The sequence below is a fragment of the Phalacrocorax carbo genome, chromosome 1 (assembly GCF_963921805.1).
Source record: "Phalacrocorax carbo chromosome 1, bPhaCar2.1, whole genome shotgun sequence".
Taxonomy (NCBI): Eukaryota; Metazoa; Chordata; class Aves; order Suliformes; family Phalacrocoracidae; genus Phalacrocorax; species Phalacrocorax carbo.
Genome location: NC_087513.1, coordinates 84897709 through 84921523, shown reverse-complemented (window position 1 = coordinate 84921523; position 23815 = coordinate 84897709). Strand labels below are relative to the sequence as shown.

At 38.8% G+C, this 23815-nt stretch overlaps 2 protein-coding genes across 18 annotated transcripts in view; one reads left to right on the top strand and one right to left on the bottom strand.

Annotated features, from left to right (window-relative positions):
- The window catches only part of PRMT8 (protein arginine methyltransferase 8), a 76835-nt gene extending 60557 nt beyond the window's left edge, over window positions 1-16278 (top strand). For all 6 annotated transcript variants that reach the window (XM_064463573.1, XM_064463587.1, XM_064463588.1 and 3 more), the window contains 4 exons: window positions 298-413; window positions 7202-7352; window positions 12890-13011; window positions 14834-16278. In XM_064463573.1, coding sequence (XP_064319643.1) covers window positions 298-413; window positions 7202-7352; window positions 12890-13011; window positions 14834-14917 — 473 coding nt within the window. In that variant the 3' untranslated portion in view covers window positions 14918-16278. The remainder of the gene's footprint in view (window positions 1-297; window positions 414-7201; window positions 7353-12889; window positions 13012-14833) is intronic.
- CRACR2A (calcium release activated channel regulator 2A) overlaps window positions 10806-23815 on the bottom strand; it is a 73490-nt gene continuing 60480 nt past the window's right edge. For 11 of the 12 annotated variants that reach the window (XR_010374880.1, XM_064463487.1, XM_064463510.1 and 8 more), the window contains one exon: window positions 10806-22905. Coding sequence is in view for 10 of the 12 variants with exons in the window: in XM_064463487.1 (XP_064319557.1) it covers window positions 22815-22905 (91 nt within the window). In the remaining 2 variants the exon portion in view is untranslated. The remainder of the gene's footprint in view (window positions 22906-23815) is intronic. The other variant, XR_010374879.1, reaches the window with a different exon arrangement.

The following is a 23815-nucleotide window of genomic DNA, read 5'->3' as shown; positions in this document are numbered from 1 at the left end:
CTTTCAAATGTCCAAAGCCATGAAAATCATCAGCAAATCTCATATAATAGTTCTGGGGACACCAAAACAAAGGGCCACTTTTTCAAAGATGTACATTGAGGGGTTCTTTTGTCACAGCTGCATTACCTGTAAAATAGCAATGATGACATAGACAACTGGTGCAGGGAGCAAAGAGCTAAGGAGGAGAGCTGAAAATCAGGGAATTGTAGGAATTATTTCAAATGAAAGGTGCTTTGAGAAACAAAAAATATTTTTATTATTACTGCTAATTTTTGACACATCCATTTGCATTGACAGGGTGGGAGAATGTGTACGGCTTTGACATGACCTGTATTAGGGATGTTGCCATGAAGGAGCCTTTGGTGGACATAGTAGATCCAAAGCAAGTGGTGACCAATGCCTGTTTAATAAAGGTTTGGTAATTCCAAATATACCTAATTATGAATGTTTACATCTAACTGTAGGATTCTTTTGAGACCTGCTGCTTATGTTTTACTACTATCTTTGTATGCTTCTAACAAGCTCCAGAAGCCATCATTATAGAATGCTATCACTCTAAGAAGGAAAATTGTGCAGTTTAAAAATAAGTTGGTACTAGTATGTTGCACATGCCCAATACTGTCACCTGAGCTAATCATGAACATTGATACCTTGATCACCTACGGAATACCCAAAAGCAAGATGCTCCTTGTGACTCTGTACTCATCTGGCTACTGCTAACTGTAACTTAAGACCTTTACAAATTTTACATGTGCAAATACTGGATAAATAGAGACATGGTGTATTTAGATATGGATTTTAATTGCCCTACCCTCTTGTAAATAGAGGTTGGAAATTATTGATGGAATGCTGCTGAAGAGAAGGGGTAAATTAATTCTGTTTGCAGTAAAAAAGACCGAAGCATCAGTTTCTGTATTGGTCAGCTCTGGTGAAATAACTCTGATTTACTCCAGAGCATGAGATCAGAATTGGAACCGAATTTATTTGCATAACTTCCTAATTCTTAGCCTTACCCAGAATGTTACTTTGCTCTCCCAGTCCCAACAACTGCAGCCAGAGGCTAGCTTGTACCTACATATAAGACAGAATGGTCACTACTCCCTTTTCACAAGACCAGGTTCCATAGGCTGCAGGAAAACATGAAAGCTCTAAAATTCCTTCCATGTGAAGGAATCTCCCTCATGTGGGAGTACTCTCATGAATAAGGCTGTCCACATCAGTAGTAGTGTTAGGATCAGGTCCATGAATCCAAGAGTATGCTCATTTACCCCAAAGGCTCAGTTCCAACTTTTCCTTTTCACTTTTTGCCAGTAACAAACACAACATTAAGTATTCCCATACTCAAAAAGGAATGACATACCTTTAGTCTGCAGAACCTTTACTGAAAGCAGCAAAAAGGAACAGAAATAGAAACTCTGTGTGAGTACATATGCATGCACAGTCCACCTGCACTGAGGGGATCACAGGATGATTGTGTCTGAAAACAGCCTGAGACACAGCAATTTAAAATTGCAATACACACAAAATAAACAGATATTAAGATGGCATAAAATATGTCTGGAGAGAGAGAGATCAGGTAGCAAAATGGGTTGGCTCTCTGGAGTAAAACGGTATAAAAGCTGCATGCCCTTAAATGAAGTGCAAATCTAATGCTTTCTTTAGATGGTCTTTGAAAGTAATTGGGTTTAAGAACACAGACAACATTTTTCAAACTGTTCCTATTCAGGTTTTATATTTAATACTACATGGCCTGACAGCTTTTGTCCATACACTGAATGGTGCTTTACTATGTAATGGCACCTTGGGAGCAAAGCAGGTAGTAACTACACAAGCAGAAACCACTCTCTGTTCCAGAATCTGTCCCTAATCTCACAAACTCATCACTAAAAAAAGAGAAAATTGTCAATGAAAGGCAGGAAGGAGGCAGGCTGTTGTTCAAGATAGCAATGTGGAAGCAGAAAAAACGGAGGCTACATTTCCTTTTTTAATTTAATTTACTTTTGCATCTGGTTTATTTACATAAAGTGGATTTCTTTGATTCTGAAAATATTTAGTAATTCAGAGAATAATATTAAGCCTAATAAAACATTTGAGAGTAAACAAAGCAATAATGTTAATTATTCAAATGTTTTTTTGTAGCATTTCAAGATGGCACAGCTTCTTCATATTAGATTCACAAAGGGATTTTTTTAGGGGTGTATTCAACCCAAAGCCAGCTAACTTAGGGTGCCTACCAGATGAATCTGTGTTCCCTGTACATTAGTCAGTAGATGGACTAGTCACTAGATGCATTCCTAACGGATCAGTCAGAGCCCTGTTCTTGTGCAGTTATTTCAATTCCCAATTTAGATGCTCTGAACTGTTCTATAAAATCAGCAAAATAAGATATCAACCCCTGAATGCTATGTAACCATGACACTTATCTGGAATGCTGGAGACTTGAGTAAAATTTCCTCATTTGTGCCTTTCAGGAATTGGATGTAACTCAAGTCTTGAACCCTTCAAGGAACTATAGCCACTAAACCACAGGTGCACTGGGGGTGGTGCATGCAGGGAATAAAGCATCTTCTCTGTTGTGGAAGCACTTCCTCTTTGAGTGGTCTCTTAAATATATCCCAGGGCCATAGGAATTTTCCTGGCAAGTAGAAGTCCTGTGTTTAAATTCCAAACCAAATCAGCCAGGGAGGATAGTGGAACTATCTTCAAACCACTAGAGTCAATAACTGATCTCAGGAAAAGTGTACAGGTGTCTTTCTGAGGGCCTATGGCTTTCAGTAACATTGACTAAAAAATTGGAAAAGTTTGTTTTCAACTCAGTAAAACAGTTATTTTCTTCTCTGATCCCCTTGCATATTGGAGAAATACCAATGGGTTTGGACTGACCCAAACCTTTTTCTCCATGTTAGTTTTGATTTGATGTCAGCAGACTACAATAACAATAAATCAATTGTTTGCACAGCTGTAGAAAAACCTGCAATGAGAGAGTGGCAAAAACTCAAAAACCAAACAAGAATGAAGAGCATGCCACATCCAGTTTTAAATAAAAGATTCTGTTGGACTTTCCTGAATATCCTCCCATATCTAGCCACAGAGAGAGAACCAAAAAAAAGAATTACATCTACTTTTGTGCTCCCATTTGTCCACACTTTCCAGGCACAGTTTAAAGCTTCTGCAGGCTACACACCACTTTAAGATTACACAGTTTTACTTAAAGCACAAACTGTGTTCCCTGAGCAAAAAAAAATTATGCAACATTCTTGTTTATCTGGGAACGTAGCATAATATCAAAAAAACATTTACCTATATACTCCAGTTCTTTGAGAAATTTCTGCTGTTTTGGAAATATGATTCACTGGTATGAAGCCTTATTTCAGAGTATTTTCTGCAAAATGGTACTATTGTTCAGAGAGATGCAGCCACCCAGGTGAGCCACTTGAGTGTGAGCTCTTATGAGTCCCATGTTCTTCTCCCACAGTAATCTTCACCCATGAGGTTTAGGACAAGGCATTCCTCAGGAGACTTTTCTCTTGCTTCACTGCAACTTCAGTGAACTTCCTAATCACATTCCTTTCTCCCAGCTTCTCCTGAAGTAAAGCAAGAGGCACCTATGCCACTCATTTTCCGTCTTTCTTCAAACACTGCTCTTTTTTTCTCGTTTTTCGTCTCTAGGCTTTTTTGAAAATCTCCCTTCCCTGTAAGGGACTTGCCCTGTCACACTTTCCTTTCCAAGATTTCTCCCCAAAGTCTTTCCTTTCAGCATCTTCAGATTTAATTACGACTATTGATGATCCCCCCACCCCCAAAAATCCAAAACCCAAACAACACCCTGGTAATTTTCAGGCATTTCCTTCTGTGCAAACAGGAAAAGATGGCAGAAGAGGGCCCCTGGTAAGATGCTGAAGTCTCTGTTATCTAGAAGCCATAGCTACACTTGCTTCCCTGTTATTTAATCTAATGGAAAATCAACATATGCTGCAATATCTAGTCTAAACGATCTCAGATACTCCATTCTTCATTTCACTGCTCCCCCGAAACACCCAGAATTTAATGCTGTTTCTTTTCTCCCCACATTACAACAGTAATACTGTTACTTCTCTGCACTCTTTAAAAAAAAAAAAGAAAAAAATTATTTTGGAAAAATGAATGTGTTTTGGAGGCTGGCTATTGCATTCAGTACTCCCCTCATATCTGTATACACGTGTGCAACTGACAACATAGGTCATTTTCTCAGTGCTTGTCAGAAAAGAGGGTTTAGCTCTTTCTCCTTTCCCTAGCAATTAATTTTACTTCTCGGCCTTCAGATCAATCCTTTTGCTGAAGCTGGCAATACTGCTTCTACCATTACCACCTCCCCTAGCTTCTACATCAGTTCAGCATCTTTACCTGCTATTAGCACTGCCTTCACCATCACATCCTATGTTGGGGTGACCATTTCCCTCTTTGTCCAAACCAAGATATCTAGTGCAATGGGAGAGGGGAAGGGGGAGAAAAGCCCAAATGCAAACCCAACCAACCAACTCCACCAAAACCAGACATTTGGATCTTTAACTTTTCTCCATGCTCACGCAGTCCTAGCTAGGTAAACTGACTGGCTGGGAAGGGGGTCAGAAAAGATGTGTAGTGGCACTATAGAAGGAACCTTAATTACAATTCACATGAGAAAACAGGTCAGGCAGCAAGCCAGCATTTTTCCCATCAGCAAACCTGATTCAGTGCTGTTTCTCACATTAGTTAGGTTTTCTTCAGCTAGGATGATACCATTCAAACAAGAAACACATAGCAGCTGGGAGCATTGCATCTCAACCTCACTGTCATCATCCCTGTGAGTCTAAATGATCTTCTAGACATCATTTGCTCAGTCCAAAAGCAATTTGTGCCCAAGAACTGTTCTTTATGCAGTGAATGTAAAAACTGGACCTCTGTCTCTGCAACAGGGTCATGCAGAATGGGATGTGTCATGGGCTTTCATGCAGTGTTAAACAGTGTCTGGCTGTCCTTATTTAGCTGATAATTTTGACACTTTTCTTGTTGCTCAGCTTAATGCATTTTATTTTTTAGTATAATTAAGAGCTGTATTTTGATCAGATCCCTGCTTAATTTTGCCCATTTTATTGTTGTTTTTGAAATCTGAATGAAATCTGGTAAATCATGGCTTTTCAATTTATTTTATGCAAAGATAGCATTTGTCCCCTCTGCTGTTATCTGTAATTAATGTTCAGTGAGCAGTGATATTTAATATAAGAAGATATATTAGCCAGAGTACCATTCAAAGAGATCACCAAAATGGGATCAGGCCAGTTTCAAAACTATATTAATTAATAAAAACCCCACATTTGTCTCATATCTGGCATAGTAAAAAAAACATGGTTCTGTCCTTAAAAAAAACCTGCAAAAGTGACCACCATTTTATTCAGCACATCTCTTCAATATTTCTGAGACACTTCTACTAATTTCTCTAATAAAAATATTTCCTACTGCTTTGATTCCACTTTACCCTGCAGAGCCAACACAGCTCAGAGAGAGGGAGCTACATCCTTTTTATGTGCCTCATCATTGGACTTAATTCACAATTTCCCCACAGTGATACCACTAAAAAGCCACCAAAAATTACAGAAATCTGCAGCTATCACCCACCAGTCCAGTCTAGCTTGTCAAAGAAAATTTTGCAGGCTGCTATGGAAGTCTGCCAGAAGACTTCAGAAATTCTTATTCCTAGTATGCTTTTTTCTTTTTATCTTCTTTTGAGAAAAAAAAAGTCAGGCTATCTGAGCTTTAAATGACCACTTAGAAGCATGGGTCACTTTTAAGCACTAGTGACTCAGGGTGCCATTGCAATATGATAGAACAATTTTCATTGTGGTTAAGTTATTCCTGAACAGTATTGCTAATCAGACAGGCCAAAACTATAGCTTGCTTAAATCATCTCACCATAAGTTTTCTAAGTCTCAGAAACACATCATATGTGGTCCATGCAAAGACCTCAGTAACTGAAATACGGCTGAATCATTTGACGTCTATTTTTGCAGGTGACTTCTAGATTATAGAATGCAATTGCTAAAAGAGCCCTCTATTGTGCCCTAAAAGAGGCTAAAAGATCCCTCTAATGGACATTCTAGACTCTGCTTTCCCTTTTTGCAGTGTGAGTCTGAAGTAATGCTGGTGAGGTCAGTGATATGATTCCTGGCTGATGTTAGTAGAGTAGAGGAAATTTGGATTTGTGCCTACAAAGCTGCTATTTCTCTGTATTCATAAGGAGTTTTGTTGTTAATACTGACCTTCCAAACAGTAGAGAAAAAATATTTTGGGGGTATCTGGCTCTTGCCAAATATGCCCTGACAAGGACAGTGAAGCCAGATACACTTATGAGGATATCAGAAAGTGCGCTGGTAGGAGATGTTTCCCATAGTATTAGAATACAATTAATAGTATTTCAGACTTAGTGTCCGCTCTATCATGACTACAAGTTTTGGAAACAACCCAGACAAAAGCAATACATAGCTAGGAAAATCAGGTCCATCTAAAGAATCTCAGTTTAAGCTTTGACCAGTGAGATTTAAATATTGATGGAAATAACCAGTCTTGGAGACTACACCATTGCTCCCAACTACTGTAATCAAGCCATAGTATAATTTACATGATTTGCTTCTGTCTAATTCAAGAGTAAGTGCTTACTATTTGGAATCAGTTATCTGACAGGACTAGAAAGAATTATCAGCGGGCCCCTATCATGCCTCAGATGTTTTGACTGCTTGACACAGTCAAAGCACATTCCCTTCCAGAGATGCTCAAACAAATCAGAAGTTTATTTTTATTAAAAACCCAACTCTGCCATCTTTCCTCATGCTGACAGTCCCTGATGATGAAGTCTTAGAACTGGGACCTGTATCTCCATTTCAACATCTGTTGTGCCTATATTGGTCAAAGCACACTTTTACCTTGATTTCTTCCAGCTCCCACAGCCCCTCACTGCCATCCCCAAGGACACACATTCTTCTGTGAGCGGCCTCTCTTACTACACTCTGTCAACTTAGTCAGATAACTGGATCATTTGATAGATTCAAATGTACCATTGATTTCTTGCAGTGTTAAAGTTGTCTTTTTTGCTGATCATTATATAAAATGCTTAACTTCATCACTTAACACTTACCTTAGAGTCACAGACACCTGCATGTAAATGTCTTTTTCTTTCTCCTCAAAACAGGAAGTGGATATTTATACAGTAAAGACTGAAGAATTGGCATTTACTTCTGCATTCTGCCTCCAAATCCAGCGTAATGACTACATTCATGCCTTGGTCACCTATTTTAATATTGAATTTACAAAGTGCCACAAGAAGATGGGATTTTCTACAGGTAATCTGTATTTCTTTTATTTCATTTCTATTGCTATCAGTTATCAGTGCTACTGGTCAGATGGTACATGGAGGTTTAGTGTACCACTAGGTTTGAATTTCAGTGATAAAAATTATTGTCACTTTGTGGGAGGTGAGCAGGATGGGGAAAGGACAACTACATGTAGGAATTGTGCAGAAACAGAGGCAGGATTTCACAATGTCTACCAAGCTTAGATCCCAGCCAAAATTATGACCTGGGAGTTTATGCCCATCACCAGTTATAGCTAAATCCTGTGTCAAATTTCTCAAATTAGACAGGGAATGGTCAGCTCAGTGAAAGGGAAGAGCTCTGCATCCTATATCCCCCCAAATTTGAAACTCAAGAAAAGGTCCTGCTTGTCTAGAATAAAACCATTTTTTTTCCCAAGATATAACCACACGCATACTGCTTATGTAAATCAGCTCTAACAACCCAAAATGTGAAACTCACTCAACTTGGTGAGCAGATATTTAAAGGAGTAACTCCATTCCTTTAAGGCATCATTTACCAGAGTGAATAAAACTGCCAGTGTTGCAAAAATTAGAAAATGCCGTGATTTTAATGACAAGAACAACAAATTACAGTTTGTTGCTAGTTGCACCACCATCACACAACTCAAACAGGTGTAAATGGGACCTGATGTAAGTTAAATATTAGAAATCTCTTTTATTCTCCCTTCACATGAGCTCTCAACCCTTTACATGAGATTCAAAGCTCAAAATACTCTGTTGAAATACTTATATTTTATTCTAGAAGTATAACCATATGGATTATGTTATTTGGTACCTCATAGTCTTATGTTTCTCAATAACTATGTTTCCCTGGTTATTCTATAAATGTGTTACACTATAGTATTTTCCACACCATGAGAGGCATCACAAAGTGTAGCTAGGGAGACATGAACAATCTGTGAGGCACTACAGTGGTATCCTGAAGTGCTAATATTTCTGAGTTCATGCTAAACAAAATTATCTAAGGGGGAAAACACTTCAGGTTTTAGGAATTTGTTTTTTTTTCACAGAAGGATGATTTTTTTGAGCAGAAGGCAGCCTGTTAATCTTTTCTAAAAGGTAATATAGTCAAACCTCTACTTTCCTGTAAAAAAATAGCTTTGAATGAAGGGTATAGTTACTGTTTTGTGATGTTAACTGAAACCTACCTTAGTTAAGGAGGGCTACTTATATTGCCAGAACTACATGAAAGGTCTTTAACATCATCGAGAATGTGTCTTCATCTGCAAAGGAATAATGGAATGTGTTTCTGTTTTATGTGGGCATATGAACATACATGTTTTAAGAAACAGCTGTTAAATATTAGGATATCTGATTAATGTTTTCCAGTCAAGTGTGTCTTGTCATCAAATCTGGCCCTCAACCCCAGCCATTCTTTGCTTGACTCTTAGACATCCCAGTGAATAGGTGTCAAAAGTGGCCCATTATGTTATTGCAAGGAGTTGCTTGTCTGCAGAGTGGCCATAGACTTGCTCCAATATCAGTATAGCAAAAGGTGGGTGGGATAAGGACTTTCTTGACTCTTCTTGCCTCTTGGGTGTATGGAATAAAGGGGGCTCACTCAGGCACTTAGAAAATGTTCTGCAAGACCACCACAGGTGGGCTTAGCTTCCCTTAGTACATAGGAAGTGAGAACTTGAGGAAGGACAGAGGTTAAATAGAAGAGCCTACATTTGGACACAAGTCTAGGGCAGATATCATTTTGCATAGTGTTTTTCTTACAGAGAGGTTTTTGGAGACCCACCTCAACTTGCAAATGTGTGTGCAAAGTCTTTTGTGTCTACCTGTCATAAAAAAAAGGGAAAGGAGTCACAACCTCCGATATTTCTGAACTTCTATCAACAATGGGATTCATCAGCAATGCCTGAAAACCTAGCTTCTATAAACTATCTGTAGCTCCCACAAGCTGCTACTTCAGAGATTCTGAATGCTTAGTCATGCACTCCCCATTCTAGGATCCTTTCAGCTTCGATGACTTGCCCTGTCTCATCACTTTCTGCAACTACATCTCTTAGCTCCTGGTGGCTCAGCCTTCTTGAAGGTTTGCTTGAAGAGGCTTCCTATGTCTCCAGATTTTGCCTCCTGTCACTTGGAAAATGTTATGTTTCTCCTCGAGTTCTCTTCTTTGCTTTACTGCCAATTCTCTGAATAGCTTACTTCAGTAACTACCTTCTCCAGCAGGCTGTATTGCCCATCAAATAAAAAAAGTTGGATGTCATTGCATGCAAATGAGAAAAAGCTGCTAGCCAGATATCCATGCAAAGTCAAATTCTTAAGATTTTCAAGTCCATGTTCAAGTTGTGTGTTTTTGACAAGGGCTTTTTCTAAAACCAAAATTCACTCTGGCCTTCTTTGATGCAAATGAGGCTACAGCCATATCACCAGTTATAGCCTATCTAGGGACCACTCTGAAGCCTGGGGGAACCATTTGGTTGTAAATCCTCTGCACAGTACTTGGTCCAGGGTTTCCTCTGGGTCCCAGGTGGTGACCCTCTAACTGCACTAAGACAAGTAGTGTTTATGTGGAGGGGCTAATTGCTATTCGAGTATCTAAAATAATGGGAGAGATGCCTTACAGCCATTGGAGAAGTAGGGTTTTTATATGATGATGGTACGTGAGTAGTGCCTCAAGGTATGTCATGAGGATTACAGAACATTAAACAAGTCCACAGGACCAGACAGGAGGCATCCAAGCATGCTGAGGCTGCTAGTCAATGTCATTGTAAGGCTACCCTCTAACATCTTTAAAAGGTCATGGTGATGGGGGAAGGTTCTTGATTAGAAAAAGGTAGCTATCACATCCATCTTCAAGAAGTACAGTAAGCAGGATCTACGGAACTACAGGCCAGTCAACATCACCTCTGCTTCTGTGAAGTTTATGACACAAATCCCCTGGAAACTATTTCCAGCTATATGAAGGGCAAGAAGGTGATTGAGAACAGGATTTACCAAAGCCAATTATATCTGACCAACCTGATTGTCTTCTAGATGAATAGCTGTGTGAATGAGGGAAGATCAGTGGCTGTTGTATACCTTGAGATTAGCAAGGCCTTTTATACAACCTTACATAGCATCTATTGGTGAGGTACAGACTGGATAAGTGAACAATAACATGGGTAAAAAATTGGCTCAAAATGTGTCAATCGGCCAAGTCAAACTAGAGGCCAGTTATTATTAGCATGCCACATGTGACCAACAGTGAGGTCAATATTGTTCCACATTGTTGCATTAATAGGTGAAGAAATTTGGCAGAAAATAAACCCCCATGCAATCCAGCTGGTCCTCAGATGTCAGAGGGGCTGGGGGTGGCTGGGCTTAGATTCTGAGTGATACCCGGTTCAGCGCTGTTAGTTGGCGAGGGATTCACTAACTGTACAATCACTATTGTTCTAGTCTTGCCCAATAACTCTTCACAGCCAGATTCACTAATAGTGCCGTTTATTGAAGCTACAGAAATGCAGGGTCTCATTTGATTGCTGGTGAAAAACACACTGTCTGCAAAGCATGTGCAAGTATAAAGCACTACAACACAAAACACAAAATAACAAGCTTGTTCTCTAAATTTCCTGAGGAATGACTCGGTATAACCAAGTGTTCGAGTCTTACCCAATAGGCATTCCTATGGGGGAGAAGAGAGGTTCAGCCTGTCGACGGATCCCAGTAGTCTGCAGTGGTATCTTTTCTAACATCCCCCTCTCTTGGGGACATTTTTATACTATTTTATGTTTAGGTGGAGCTTGAGTGACTCTAGTCATACATACTTTTCGTTATTGATTGGTGTAGAAATTCCTTGCCTCAGTTTAAAAGTATGGACTAAGAGAAATTCAGAGCACATGCTCAGTGAGGGGTGGTTGTACCTTGGAGGCAGGTAACTCTGGGATGGAGGTGTGTGTGTTTTAGTATTATAATGATTTTATAATAAGCAAAGTTCACCCACAGGGCATGATGTTACTGTGCTGGTCAGGGCATGGTTCCATCCAGCCCCTGCATCTGCAGTGATTTATGGATGAGTTTGGCCATGAAGTGTTTACTTCACTCCCTCCTCCAGTTATCTGCCTTAGATTAGGACACTGAGCTCCCTCAATGTTCCTAACATCTAAGAGCGCAGGTGGTGTTGCTTAGGGGACAGTCACTGAACCAATTTCCAGCATGCCAACCGCATTCCAGTCCGGAAGTTAACTTTTATGAAATGTGGATATAACTTTAGCCTCAGTAATTTCAACCTTGATAATCTCACCCCCAGTAATCATTCCACACACTTCTTTATTAATGATCTGGATGATGGGATACAGTACACTCTCAGCAAATTTGTTGAAGATCCTAAATCAGAAGGAGCATAGGCTAGAAAGAAAGGGTTATTATTTAGAAAGACACAGGTTCAAAATGGGCTGATGAGAACTTTATAAAGCTCAGCAATGCCAAATGTCAAGTCCTGCAGCTGGGACTGAACAACTCCATGCTGTTGCTTGGGCCAACTGGATAGATATCAGCTTTGTTGGAAAAGACTCTTGGTTTCTGGTGTGCAACAAACTGAACATGAGTCAGAAGTATGGCTTTGCAACATATCTGGCTAATGTTCCTGACCTGTATTAGCATGAGTGTAGACAGAAGGTTGAGGAAAGTGGTTCTCTGCCTCTATTCAGCACATCATGATAAGGTAGGCACAGAACAAGTTACTCCATAAAAAGGTCATTTGGCCTTCTGTAACTGAAGGAATATCACCACTGTCTGTAAGACTGGTCCGGATCCTCAGCTACTGTCTGTTGGCAAGGGTCTGCTGAATTCAGTAAAATATCCAAGTTTGCAGAACATGAGGAATTACCACTTCATTGATATGTCTTTTTTTTTAATTATGAAGAAAATAAGTATGTGATTTGGAGTGGACTTGAAGACCTGTGCCTATGTTCCACACACACCCTGTTCATGGAGCACAAGTTTGCAGATATGTCAAGCTTTTCTAAGGAAGATAGTTCTGCAGAAGGAAATGTGCACATGTATGTGTGTACAAGGTTAGCAGTTATGTTTTACAATATAAGTTCAGTTTAGTTTTGGTCTAACATGTTTTCAGTTAGAAATTTTACAGAGGCACGTCCAAATGGAAAACAGATTCTGGATCTGAACTCCTGCAAGATGATCTCTCCATTTAGCAATTAACAGTCATTAAAACCGTCTAAACACATAGCCAGAAATTATCTGGTAAAATACTTTTCCTTTGGAAGATATCAGTTTGCCAACACAGCTTCTGACAAAAGTTTGTTTATATCAATCTTGTGATTCTAGAATTTTGTAAAACAAGAACTGTTAAAAATTCCTGTCCTGACAGTTTTTTTTTAAAAAAAAAACTTCTGACAGTCAATAGAATTGTGTTGTTGTAAAGGATGTTTGCTAATATGTAAGTTAAAGCATGCTATGAGAAGAAATGATATTTTAATTGTTCCCAAGTCTTAATTTGATTTGTAGAAAAAATTAAACTTCTGTAAATAATACCTATATATATATTTTTAGCACCTGATGCTCCCTATACTCACTGGAAGCAAACTGTCTTCTACTTAGAGGACTATTTAACTGTGAGACGAGGAGAAGAAATCTATGGGACTATATCCATGAAACCAAATGCAAAAAATGTGGTGAGTCAGCATCACTGATTGTAATTCCAACTCTATAGATCACAAACTATAATCAACATTAAACAAAATGCATGTAAGTAAAACAATGAGCATGCTAAAGGCTCTAAATTAATGTTTATTAGGAAGAGCTCTAGTCACAGCTTCTCCAAAGCTGGTGACAGCAATGGTGATGTAGTGCTAATGTTCTAGAACTCAGCCTGCGAGCAAGATAGCAAGGGAAAGAAGTAATGATTCAAGTGCATCATCAAGTCAGCTGCCCTCTGCAATCAGCTTGACTCACATTTTGTGACACAAGTAGGCAAGGGTCTCTTCATACTGTCACTAAAATCAGTGGTAAGATCCCTTCTGCCAACACAGGATGATCAAGAGTAAGTACTTCAGTTCCACATCTGCAGCCAGATTTCCCACTCAGTTCCCAGTAACTCTCCTTTAGGAAATTAAGTAACAGATTTCAGTGAACTCAGTGATCAAATGTATTTGACCTCACAAATGGTACGGTTGTTTAAAAATTGTGGCTTTCCACAGAAAATACATAAGTTTATATAAATAGACTAAAGCTAAAGCATGATGGATCTCACACTCTCGTGACTGGTGAAAACTTCCTTAATTTCTCTGCTATGGGCCGAATCCCTCACCAAGCATGTTAGTTATTCAGTTCTTCTTTTAACTTGTAAGGAGACTATGAGACATGGTCTGATGGACAACCCATGCCATTATATGCAAGACACGATAACTATGGCTTCCAGGAGAAACAGTGGCACCATTTTCTGCCAAAAACCTTGAGCAGAATCTCTTCATTTTCTATTACAACATACAACCATTAAAATAACCTAGTTATTATCCATCCATGCAGTTGTTGTAATTGATGAACTATTGCATTTGTTGACTGCAGCAAATCTTAACATTTCATTGATTTTCTTTTTTGCATTACTTTTCCTTTTTTGTATCGAATACAGATTGGATACAGTTTTCATGGTAGTGTGGATACAGGGGAAGAAATAAACACAAAATAAACTTGGCATTAAAACATTCACTCCTCCTGAAGTTACCGCTTGCTGTGAAAGTAGAGGCAGACAGTGTGTCTCCCATCTTTATGTTATCTCTGGGGGACTGGAACAGTTTCTTTTGAGCTGAATGTATCAACTTTCTTTTGAGGGAAAAATGAAGAAAATATTTCAAATTTGTTATCACAGCAGTTAAGCACCTGAATGCAGATTTAGGTGCTAAAATTAATGTGTTCTTGATAGTTATCATAAGACAGAGAGACCACCTTGGTTCAAAAGGATTTGTTAGTGCTTTGGTCTTCTGAAGCATGAAGCCTTTCAAAAGCTTGTAGAGAGACAGCATCATTTTGTAGGGCTATGTAGTGCCTCTTTCCAAGAAACATGTCATTATAAGATAAAGAATGACTGAGGACTTCTCTACAATTGAAAGTTTACTAGATCTATTCTAGAATAAGTCCTAGTGTGAAAGCCCTTCACCCTAGATTGAGAGCATCTCAGTGGGGGATAACCTTAAAAAATTGTTATGGAATATATATGATAGCACAGGATTTCAGAAGCTTCCTAGTTGTAACCAGGATACTAAATCAGCCTTAAGAAGAATATAGAAATATGCTCTAGACATAGATTGTATGGTGAATGCTATTACACATCCTATATCCTGCTTTTTCAGTGTTAGCAACACTTAAAAACAAAAGAAGTTAGAAACCAAAGAAGGTATCTCTTGAATCTCCAGGTCTTTTCAACTGGAACAATGATAACTGAATTTATATGCTAAATTTATAGTCTTACTTACATGTTACATTTAAATCTTTTTACAGCGTGACCTGGATTTCACAGTAGACTTGGATTTTAAAGGACAGCTATGTGAAATGTCAGTATCTAATGACTACAAAATGCGCTAGGAAGAAACCTTTCAGAGAGATGAAAAGGAGAATTTTATCAAGTCCTGAACTGCTGAACTTCAAGCTAGGAACAACTGTTCGCAAGATTATTATATTAAATACCAGAATGTTTACTCCGATGGAAAGTGGTAACCTGATCCTTGCAGATAGAACAGGGGGCTGGGATCCCGCTGTGAATGTACAGTATACAGAACTGTAACTTTTGTCAAACATATAGGAAATATAAGCAAACAGTCTTGAGTGTTCTGGTTAACTTTAGGATGGCAGAAGATGCGTATACAAATTATACTACTTACATGAATTTCTGGTTCTTCCAAGCTTTGCATGTTAAAGATGTTTAGGGCAGTTTTCTCAGTATGAAAGACCACTACTGCGTATTACTGTGATAGTATTACTGGACTTACATTCAATATAACTGAATATATATATGGTACATGAGAAAAAAAGTCATTTCATAATAGGAATTTGTTTTCTGATTATTTAATTCTCATTATGCAGTTATGGAAATATAATTGTTACCTTTGGCACTACTCCAGGCAGTGATATATTCCAGTAACTGTCCAAAATTATAGCTTTGGTAAATATTCCATGCAAAATGTAGATAAGAGCTGGGCATTTATAGAAAGGTCAACAACTGTGTTTTTGAATGCCTTCTGGAAAATATGGACTATTATTTTCAAAATCCACCTTCACAACTGGATGTCTGTCAGAGTTTTAAAAAACATTATCTTTTTATCCTTGAAAATATTCTGTGGTGAGTTTTTATAGCTGGATTTTGCATGAGACCTTCTGAAATTGGACATATAGTATTTAAATGTGATGAATGCAAAGTCTCTGAAATGGTGAATAATTCATGTTTCTTGGCCATGGCATATTTTGATTTTTTTGCAAGAACTCTTAATACAGAATAATTTTCAAAAAAAAATAGGAATTAGTGTTTCCTTTTGGTGATGTTTTAGATAAGTTTTCAATTTCAATACTATTCTCAAAAGTGCAGTGATTTGCAGGAATAAGCTTACGTTTAAAAAACAAGTCTATGGCTTCTGATACTACTAAGATGTCTGTAGCTTTCCCATCCCCTTACATCCCTTGTTTTTTCTTACAATATCTCCTGCTTATAGTTAAAATTATTAACCGCTTATAATTCTTCATATGTATCAAGTCTTTTTACTATATGAATGTGGACCATTTAATCACTTGTAATCCATCAAAAACTGCATCATCAGTCCTATCTACCCATTTTCCAGTCTGTCTGGCATTAGGCACTAAATCATATTCCATCATGTACTGGATAAGATTGACTAGTTTTTTGCCTAAAAATCTTTTTAATCACCTGCAAATAAAGCATACTTGAAGATGTATTTTGCCAGTATTTGTCAACTTTTCACTCTTTAGAAACCTGTTTCTATTGGTTTTCCCTTCACAAAAACGATACAGTGCCTTCATTTCTTATGGTCTAGGGATTGTATCACATGGTATCTATGTAGACTAAAATTAAACTGTAATTCAGCAGTAAAAATCATAGAATCATAGAATGTACTGAGTTGGAAAGGTCGTGAGACCGCACCAGTGCCGAGTAGAGCATGACAATCACCTCCCTTGACTGGCTAGCAATACAGTGCTTGATACACCCCAGGACACAGTTGGCCCTCTTGGCTGCCAGGGCACACTGTTGGCTCATGTTCAACTTGCCACTGACCAGAACCCCCAGGTCCCTCTCTGCAGAGCTGCTCTCCAGCCTCTCATTCCCCAGACTATGTACATCCAGGGTTGCTGTGACCCAGGTGCAAAATCTGGCACTTGCCCTTGCTAAACTCCATATAGTTGGTGATTGCCCAGATCTCCAGTCTGTCCAGATCCCTCTGCAGGGCCTCTCTGCCCTCAGGAGTGTCAACAGCTCCTCCCAATTTTGTGTCATCAGGAAACTTAATTAGTATTCCTTCAAGTCCTGCATCCAAGTCATTAACAAAGAGATTAAAGAGTACTGGCCCCAAGATGGATCCCTGCAGAACCCCACTAGTGACTGGCCGCCAGCCCAATGTAACCCCATTTACTACAACCCTTTGAGCCCGACCCATCAGCCAACTGCTCACCCACTGCATTACGTGTTCATGCAGCTGTACGTTGGACATTTTGTCCAGGAGGATACTGTGAGAGGCAGTATCAAAAGCTTTACTGACATCCAAAAATATCACATTGACTGGCTTTCCTTGGTCAACTAGGTGGGTGACCTTGTCATAGAAGGAAATCAAATTTGTTAGGCAGGACTTTCCCCTAGTGAACCTGTGCTGGCTAGGACCAATTACTGTATTATCTTTCAGGTGTTTTTCTGTAACTCCCAGAATAATCCTCTCCATAATCCAGGCACAGAAGTGAGATTGATGGGCTTGTTGTTACCGGGGTCATCCCTGTTGCCTGATACTCTTTGCAGTGTAGTTACTCACTGTTGTTTTAAAGTACTTTTCTTCCGTATTTCTTGCAATGAGAAACTTTCCTCACAAAATGAGTAGTATTTTCTCTGTCAAATATTGCTGCCATTTTCAAGGGATCAGTTCATAGGTAGATCAGTTACTCTTCAAGTAACGTCTTGGACCAGAAAAACCTCTAGAAGTCCCTTTCTACTAACATTTTTGTGATTCTAGGACTTCAAGGTAAGGAATTCTACCAGATTTTTTTTTCTCAGCCCCCTCCATTTAAAGATACGCAAACAACGTTTTCTTCTTCTCCTTTGCCACTAATTACTGAGCTGACGACAACTGAAAGGGGAAAGACGCATGCTTTGTCTAACTTACACTTTGACAATACTTCAAACCATCCACTTATCTTGCCTACTGCATATATCTTTAATATTAAAAGAATGAAGAAGGAAAAAAAACCAAACCCACGTTGTTTAATAAAAAAAAAAGACACAACACAACGGTCTGGCCTGCCTTTACTGAGAATGTGTCATTTTTGCCTGCAATGGACAAGAAGCAGCGAAGAAAACGTGATCAGAACAGCTCATTAACCAGTTTGAGAGGTATTTTAAGCACTGTACTGCCCTTTCTGCCTCATCTTTCACCTAGTGACAGTGAAAGAAAGGTAGGTCTCTCCAACAGTGGCCACCTTGCCTTCTTACTACAAGCGCCCATTCAGTTCAGTGTTGCAAAATTAAGTTCTTGCTGATATTTTTAATGGCACAATTCTGGGGTGATGACTAGACTTCAATCACATTCAGCCCTGGGAAGCTGGCTTGTGCTTTTCTTGACATCAAAAGCATACTACATATTTCTCCATCACTTAACAAACTGAGATTGCCTACTGCAGTGCTGAGTGTCTTCAAATTACAGTGATCAAAAAGAAAATTTAGGCTTCCAATGCCATTTATACGTGTCACCTACCACAAAGGTTTTGAAAGCATCAATGAGTTCAGCATATGTAGGTCCAGCATTAGTGAAAGAGCTATGCAAACAGCTTGCAGGCCAGGTGCAATTGGCTGCTAGGCTTTCATCAGCAATCCAAGTAGGGTCTGAGCCTAGTCTTCTCAAGTCTTGAACAAGAAGGTCTATCTTGGACTTTAGTGTTGAGCCCAAGCCACTGATCATCATAGCTTTGAATTAAAATGCTAATGACAAAATGACTGTTGACATTGGAAACAGACATATGTTTAAAGCTTTTTCCTTCCCACTGACAAGAAAAGAAGATCATGAGCTGAGCACGAGAAGGAAACTGAAATACAGTACTTACACAAAAGTGTCCCTGATAAGTAACAAATACAGCACTGGAGAAAAAAGAAAGCAGGTCGTTTCTGCCTTGACTCTGATCTTAAGTGAAAAGTATTAAAACTCTTCTCAGGCATTGTTCTGTCACTTGAAATGCAAAGGATCATCCAAAAAAGCTAGATACTGAGCATGCCTCTAAAAGGCATAGCGCGCAAATCACACGTGCAGTGCTTGTAGGATTAGGGAGCTAGTCACTAATGTTAAGAGAGCCACTCTGCTCCCAAGGTTCTCTACAGAACAGTATAGCATGGAGGACACATTTTATGAGTAATTTTCAGCTTGGCATAAGAGGTGTAAATTTATGCCAGTGCGTGTACTTGCCTAGTTTGAACATACAAAAAAGCCAGGTGGTTTCTTTTTCAATAGGCATTATGCATTCACAGTCTAGTTCCAACTGGAAAAGTGGGAGGTTTTTAGTCTTTTTTGAAACATTTCCTTTCAGTATTTCTCAGAGATCATCTCAGATGTTAATCCCCAAAGCACACAGGCAGGTGGGAGGAAGACAAATCTTTCAGATTATGTCTAAACTTTCTAAAAATTTTGAGTTTACAGCACTTAGAAATATTTTTTAAAAGCAACTAAAAGAAAGAAACCTGATGTTTCAGATCTAACATGTTTGTTTTCTAATAGCCTCATTGTAAAAGAAAAAAACAGATTACTTTAAATTTGCTTTTCGTGTTATTTTAGAGTAAGGAGGGTGTGACTCATCAGCTAGAGATTCCCCAAAATACTGGTATTTCTGCACAGTATGTTGACTGAGGTAAGCCAGGGCAGTAGTATGCCTACAGGGAACAAGACTGTTCGCTGAAAATAGCTGCTGCTTCTGGGGATAGACACAAAAAGCATAAAAGACGTGCTATACACAACTGAGATAGAAAAAGAGGCAGATCACTGCGCACACATGACTGCTAAAGCAGAGCACCTGTCCTCTAGACAAAAGAGTATTCTAGGGTCCAGATACTGCTGAAGGGAAAGGAAAAGGTTTTTTATACTCTCAAAATTGTTACAATCTCTGCTGTTCTGTTTACCTGTCTTTCCAGTCTCTGCAGATACTGATACAATCTCCCCGACTACTTTCCCTTTCCTTTTCCTTAGTAGGTTTGATATTTATCTGATTTTTCAGCAGAAACAAACATTGTAGATAAGTGATGATGCAAAGAATGTGAAGATAGCATTTTCTGAGAAAACATGGAGAGAACTACACTGTAATTGTGAAGCAGAAAGAAACCGTGTTAGCTTTGAGATTACTACCAAAACTAAGTCTTACTTCCTCATAGGATATACAGGTTTAGGCTACAGTCCAAGGCATTCCTCTGAATCATTAAACATGGTCTTTTAGCAGCACAGCAGTCAGTCTGAGCTGACCCCTGAATCCTCATGTGGAAAACAGAACATCCTCTTTTGCAGTTCAGTTCTGTGCTTTCATGTCTAGACATTTCTATTCACTCAAATGACCATCAGCATTTCCAGTACAACACAGCCCTAGAACCAGAAATGGACCTGTGTTAAGGTCACAACAGAATTTCATCACAAACCATACATGTCCTACGATTTTTATGCAGAAATATGAAATGGCAGTCCAAAAACGCATACATAGCTCACTAATTAACAGTACCTAGTAATGCTGATCAGTTAGCAGAATTATTTTATCATCATGTCATTAGTTAATGAGACCTGATTAAAGCAAAAACTATTTACTTTTGTAATTGTCTGATTATCTTATAATTCTGTAATTGTCTGATTATAATTGCTATTATCACCACTGACAGAGCATCTCAGAAAAAAATAGCTTCCTATTTTGCTTGCTTCCCTAAGGGATGAGTGTAGGCAGGCAACAATGTAAGCGTTGTGTGAAGCTGAAACAGCAGCATGTGATGGATAGCATTTGTATATATCATGTAGAAAACAACAAAACACATGATGACAACCAGTTTTGAGCTATGAATTGAGGATATGGAAGTAGCAGAATTAAAAAGCTGAAGGTATCCTTTACCAGTAAAGACGTGGAGATATCTGAGAAAAGAACTTGTGAAAATATTCACAAAATATTCAGAATACCAGGTAAATTGGCCTGACACCTCCTACTGACAAATGCAAGCGAGACAAAGTATAATATTTTCTGGGAGAACTTTCCATTTGAGTTCTATTGCTAAATAAGCACATTAAGTAGGAGTTCCATTAAGCAGAGTGACATCTGGTCTCAATCTGGACAAATGCCTAGACCCTTCCAACCTAATGTTCATGGGTCCAAATGCAAAATTCACTTCTGCTTGCCAGAACATTGACATTGTGTAACATTCTTCCCATCCTTGTTCTTTCAACAGTACTGACACACTGTTTCTTTTCCTTCATCTCAAGGTGTTTCTATCTTGTACTTCAGTGATATACAGAAAAAGGGAATCTGCTTATAAATCAAAACGAAACCTAAATCAAACTTCTCTTCTAAGCTGTCCTCATCTCTGCCTGTATGTCATGTGTTCTTTTTACTATGCTCCGCACTCACATAACTGCCTGTGGTCATGAGGATAAATCTAGTCAGCCTGGAGATCATGCTAGTCCCATGGGGCTTTGAACATTATATAGAGTCAGAATTTCAGGAGCCAGAAAGTACCAATCTCTTGAGAACACCTGTCCAATTCCACTGCTGAAGAAGGACAAGCTGGAGCAGGTCGCCCAGGACCATTTACAGTTGGGTTTTGAATATCTCCAAGAATGGATGCGCCACAACCTCTCTGGGAAAACTATTCTGGTGTTTGACCACCTCCACAGTAAAGAGAAAGTATTTTCTTGTGTTCAGATGGAATTTCATGTGTTTCAGTTTGTGTCTGTCTTGTCTAGTCACTGGGCACTCCTGAGAACAGTCTGTCTCTCTGCTCTTCATTCCCCACCTTCATCAGGTACTTACACACACTGATAAAGATCCCTCTTGAGCCTTCTCTTCTCTAGACCCTCTGGGCGCAGTCATTCAGCCAGTTTTCAAAGCACTTTCCTGTCCAGTAATACAATCCATACTTTGTCATCTTGTCAGTGAAGAAGTTATCATCGGAGGTGGTGTCAAAAACCTTACTAAAGTTGAGGTAAACAACACCCGTGACTCTCCCCTTATCCATGAAGCTAGCCATCTCATTGTAGAAACTATCAGGTTGGTTAAGCAGAATTTCCACTTTATAATTCCATGCTGACGATTCTTGGTGACCAGCTTGTCCTTCATGTGTCTGGTGTCTGGTTTTCAGGATTAGTTGCTCTATTGTTTTCCCAGGTACTGTGGAATGGCTTTAAGACCCTGTAGTTGTCTGGACACTCCTTCTTGCCCTTCTGGAAGCTAGGACTGACATTTGTTTTCTTGTGAATGTCTTGCACCATAGAGTGCTTTCATAGCACCCTTAGATGCTCTATTGCAGGTGTTGTAGCAGTCTTAGACTAACTGTTGGGCTTTAATGTTGGTATACAAAGCAGACATGCAGAATGGTTTGCCTGACTAAAAGATTATCTGGGGTTTTTACCACCTGTACCACAGAAATGTTGGTTGTAAAGAAACCTGGGAGGTTTCTAGTCCAATATACTGCTCCAAGCAGAACTTTCCCCAAAGTTATGTCAAATCACCATGGCTTTGTGTGAAAATTTCCAGAGATGGAGATTTTATAAGCAATCATCAGATCTGATAAAACACATTCCCCTTCATGATAGCCCATGCCTTGCTTATTTAGCATTACATTTCGAGACCTACCAGCAGATAATTTGTAATCATTTGATAGATGTCTATAATGCTGATTTTGTATGACTCCACTTTCATGATTAATGGCACCCTACAGCAGTGTAAATATACTATGTTTGCACAGCTATGTCATCTCCACAGAAATGACAAAAAGATACTTCAGATAATGTTATACACTTTGCAGTTGCTGGTGTGTTGCTTTTAAAAAAAACAGTAAAAGACTGTTACTACCCCAAATACACTGTCAATTAACTAAAGACGAGATTTGTGGAAGTGATGATCAGCACATACAAGGATTTTAAGGTTGACTTACACCTACACTCAGAACACAGCAGAAGAAATATTTGGAAGATAAAGCAAATTTGATGGTGTCATGTAGTGTTGTATAAATGTATGACTTGTCTCAATATGCCCCAGCATTTTATGGCCTGCTACAGCAAGACTTTTTATTCATATCAGATTGAAGTTCAATGGTTTTCTCTTTCACTTTATCTTCATGTTCCTTTAAAATCCTGGAGGAAAGAAACAATACTTTTCAGAAAAAAGTCAATAATACCAATAAGAGATCAAAACAAAAAAACATTTCCCCCAAGCCTAAAAAATTGTCCAGAGATAACAGAAAATGACAGAATTTTATGAACTAAGAAACAAACAAAAATGTACAATTTTGGTGGCTCCATCACAAATTTGCCTTTGTTCATTTAGTTAGAGAAATGTAGTTGGGACTGATTGTTAGTATTATACATTAGAGAGAATCAAAACAGCGACTTTCATTTGTTATTTTTGAGCTGGAGCAAAACAAAAACACATCTGGCTACTAGACATTTACCAATTACCTGACACATCTACAAAATGTCACTAACTTCAGCAACAATATTAAAGATCTGCCAATCCATTACCACTGTTTTCACCTCTGTAAATAGTTCAGAGGGGACAGATTTACCTGTATTTTTACCCCTAGCCTTTATATAACTCCAAAAATCCACCTCTCCCTTTCCCCCAGCCCACAGGTAGACAGCAGAATTTGAGCTGCAATGAGCACAGGAAAGAAAGCAGCACATCCAGTGTTCTGCTGCAATGACTCAGCAGCATTTTTAAGCTTATTTCTGTAAACCTGCAAGAATTTCCTGCAAGAACTATCACATCATCCCAGACCCGCAGCTTTTCTAGCAACAATTCAGGTGTTTCTGCGTCTCTATAGAGCTTCACTAGCTTACGCAGGACTCCTTATGAACCTGAGCAACTGCTCAGTTGGAGCAACAGGGTCAGGCTACAGACCAGTTTAAAAGGAACAAATATTTCAACACCATAAGCTCCTATCAAACTAATTTAACAAAATTCTGTTTGAATTCTGTGAATTCTGTCACTCTATCATCAGGGACAAGGAAGTCAGGCATGTGTAGAACTCATAGATTGTGTTTT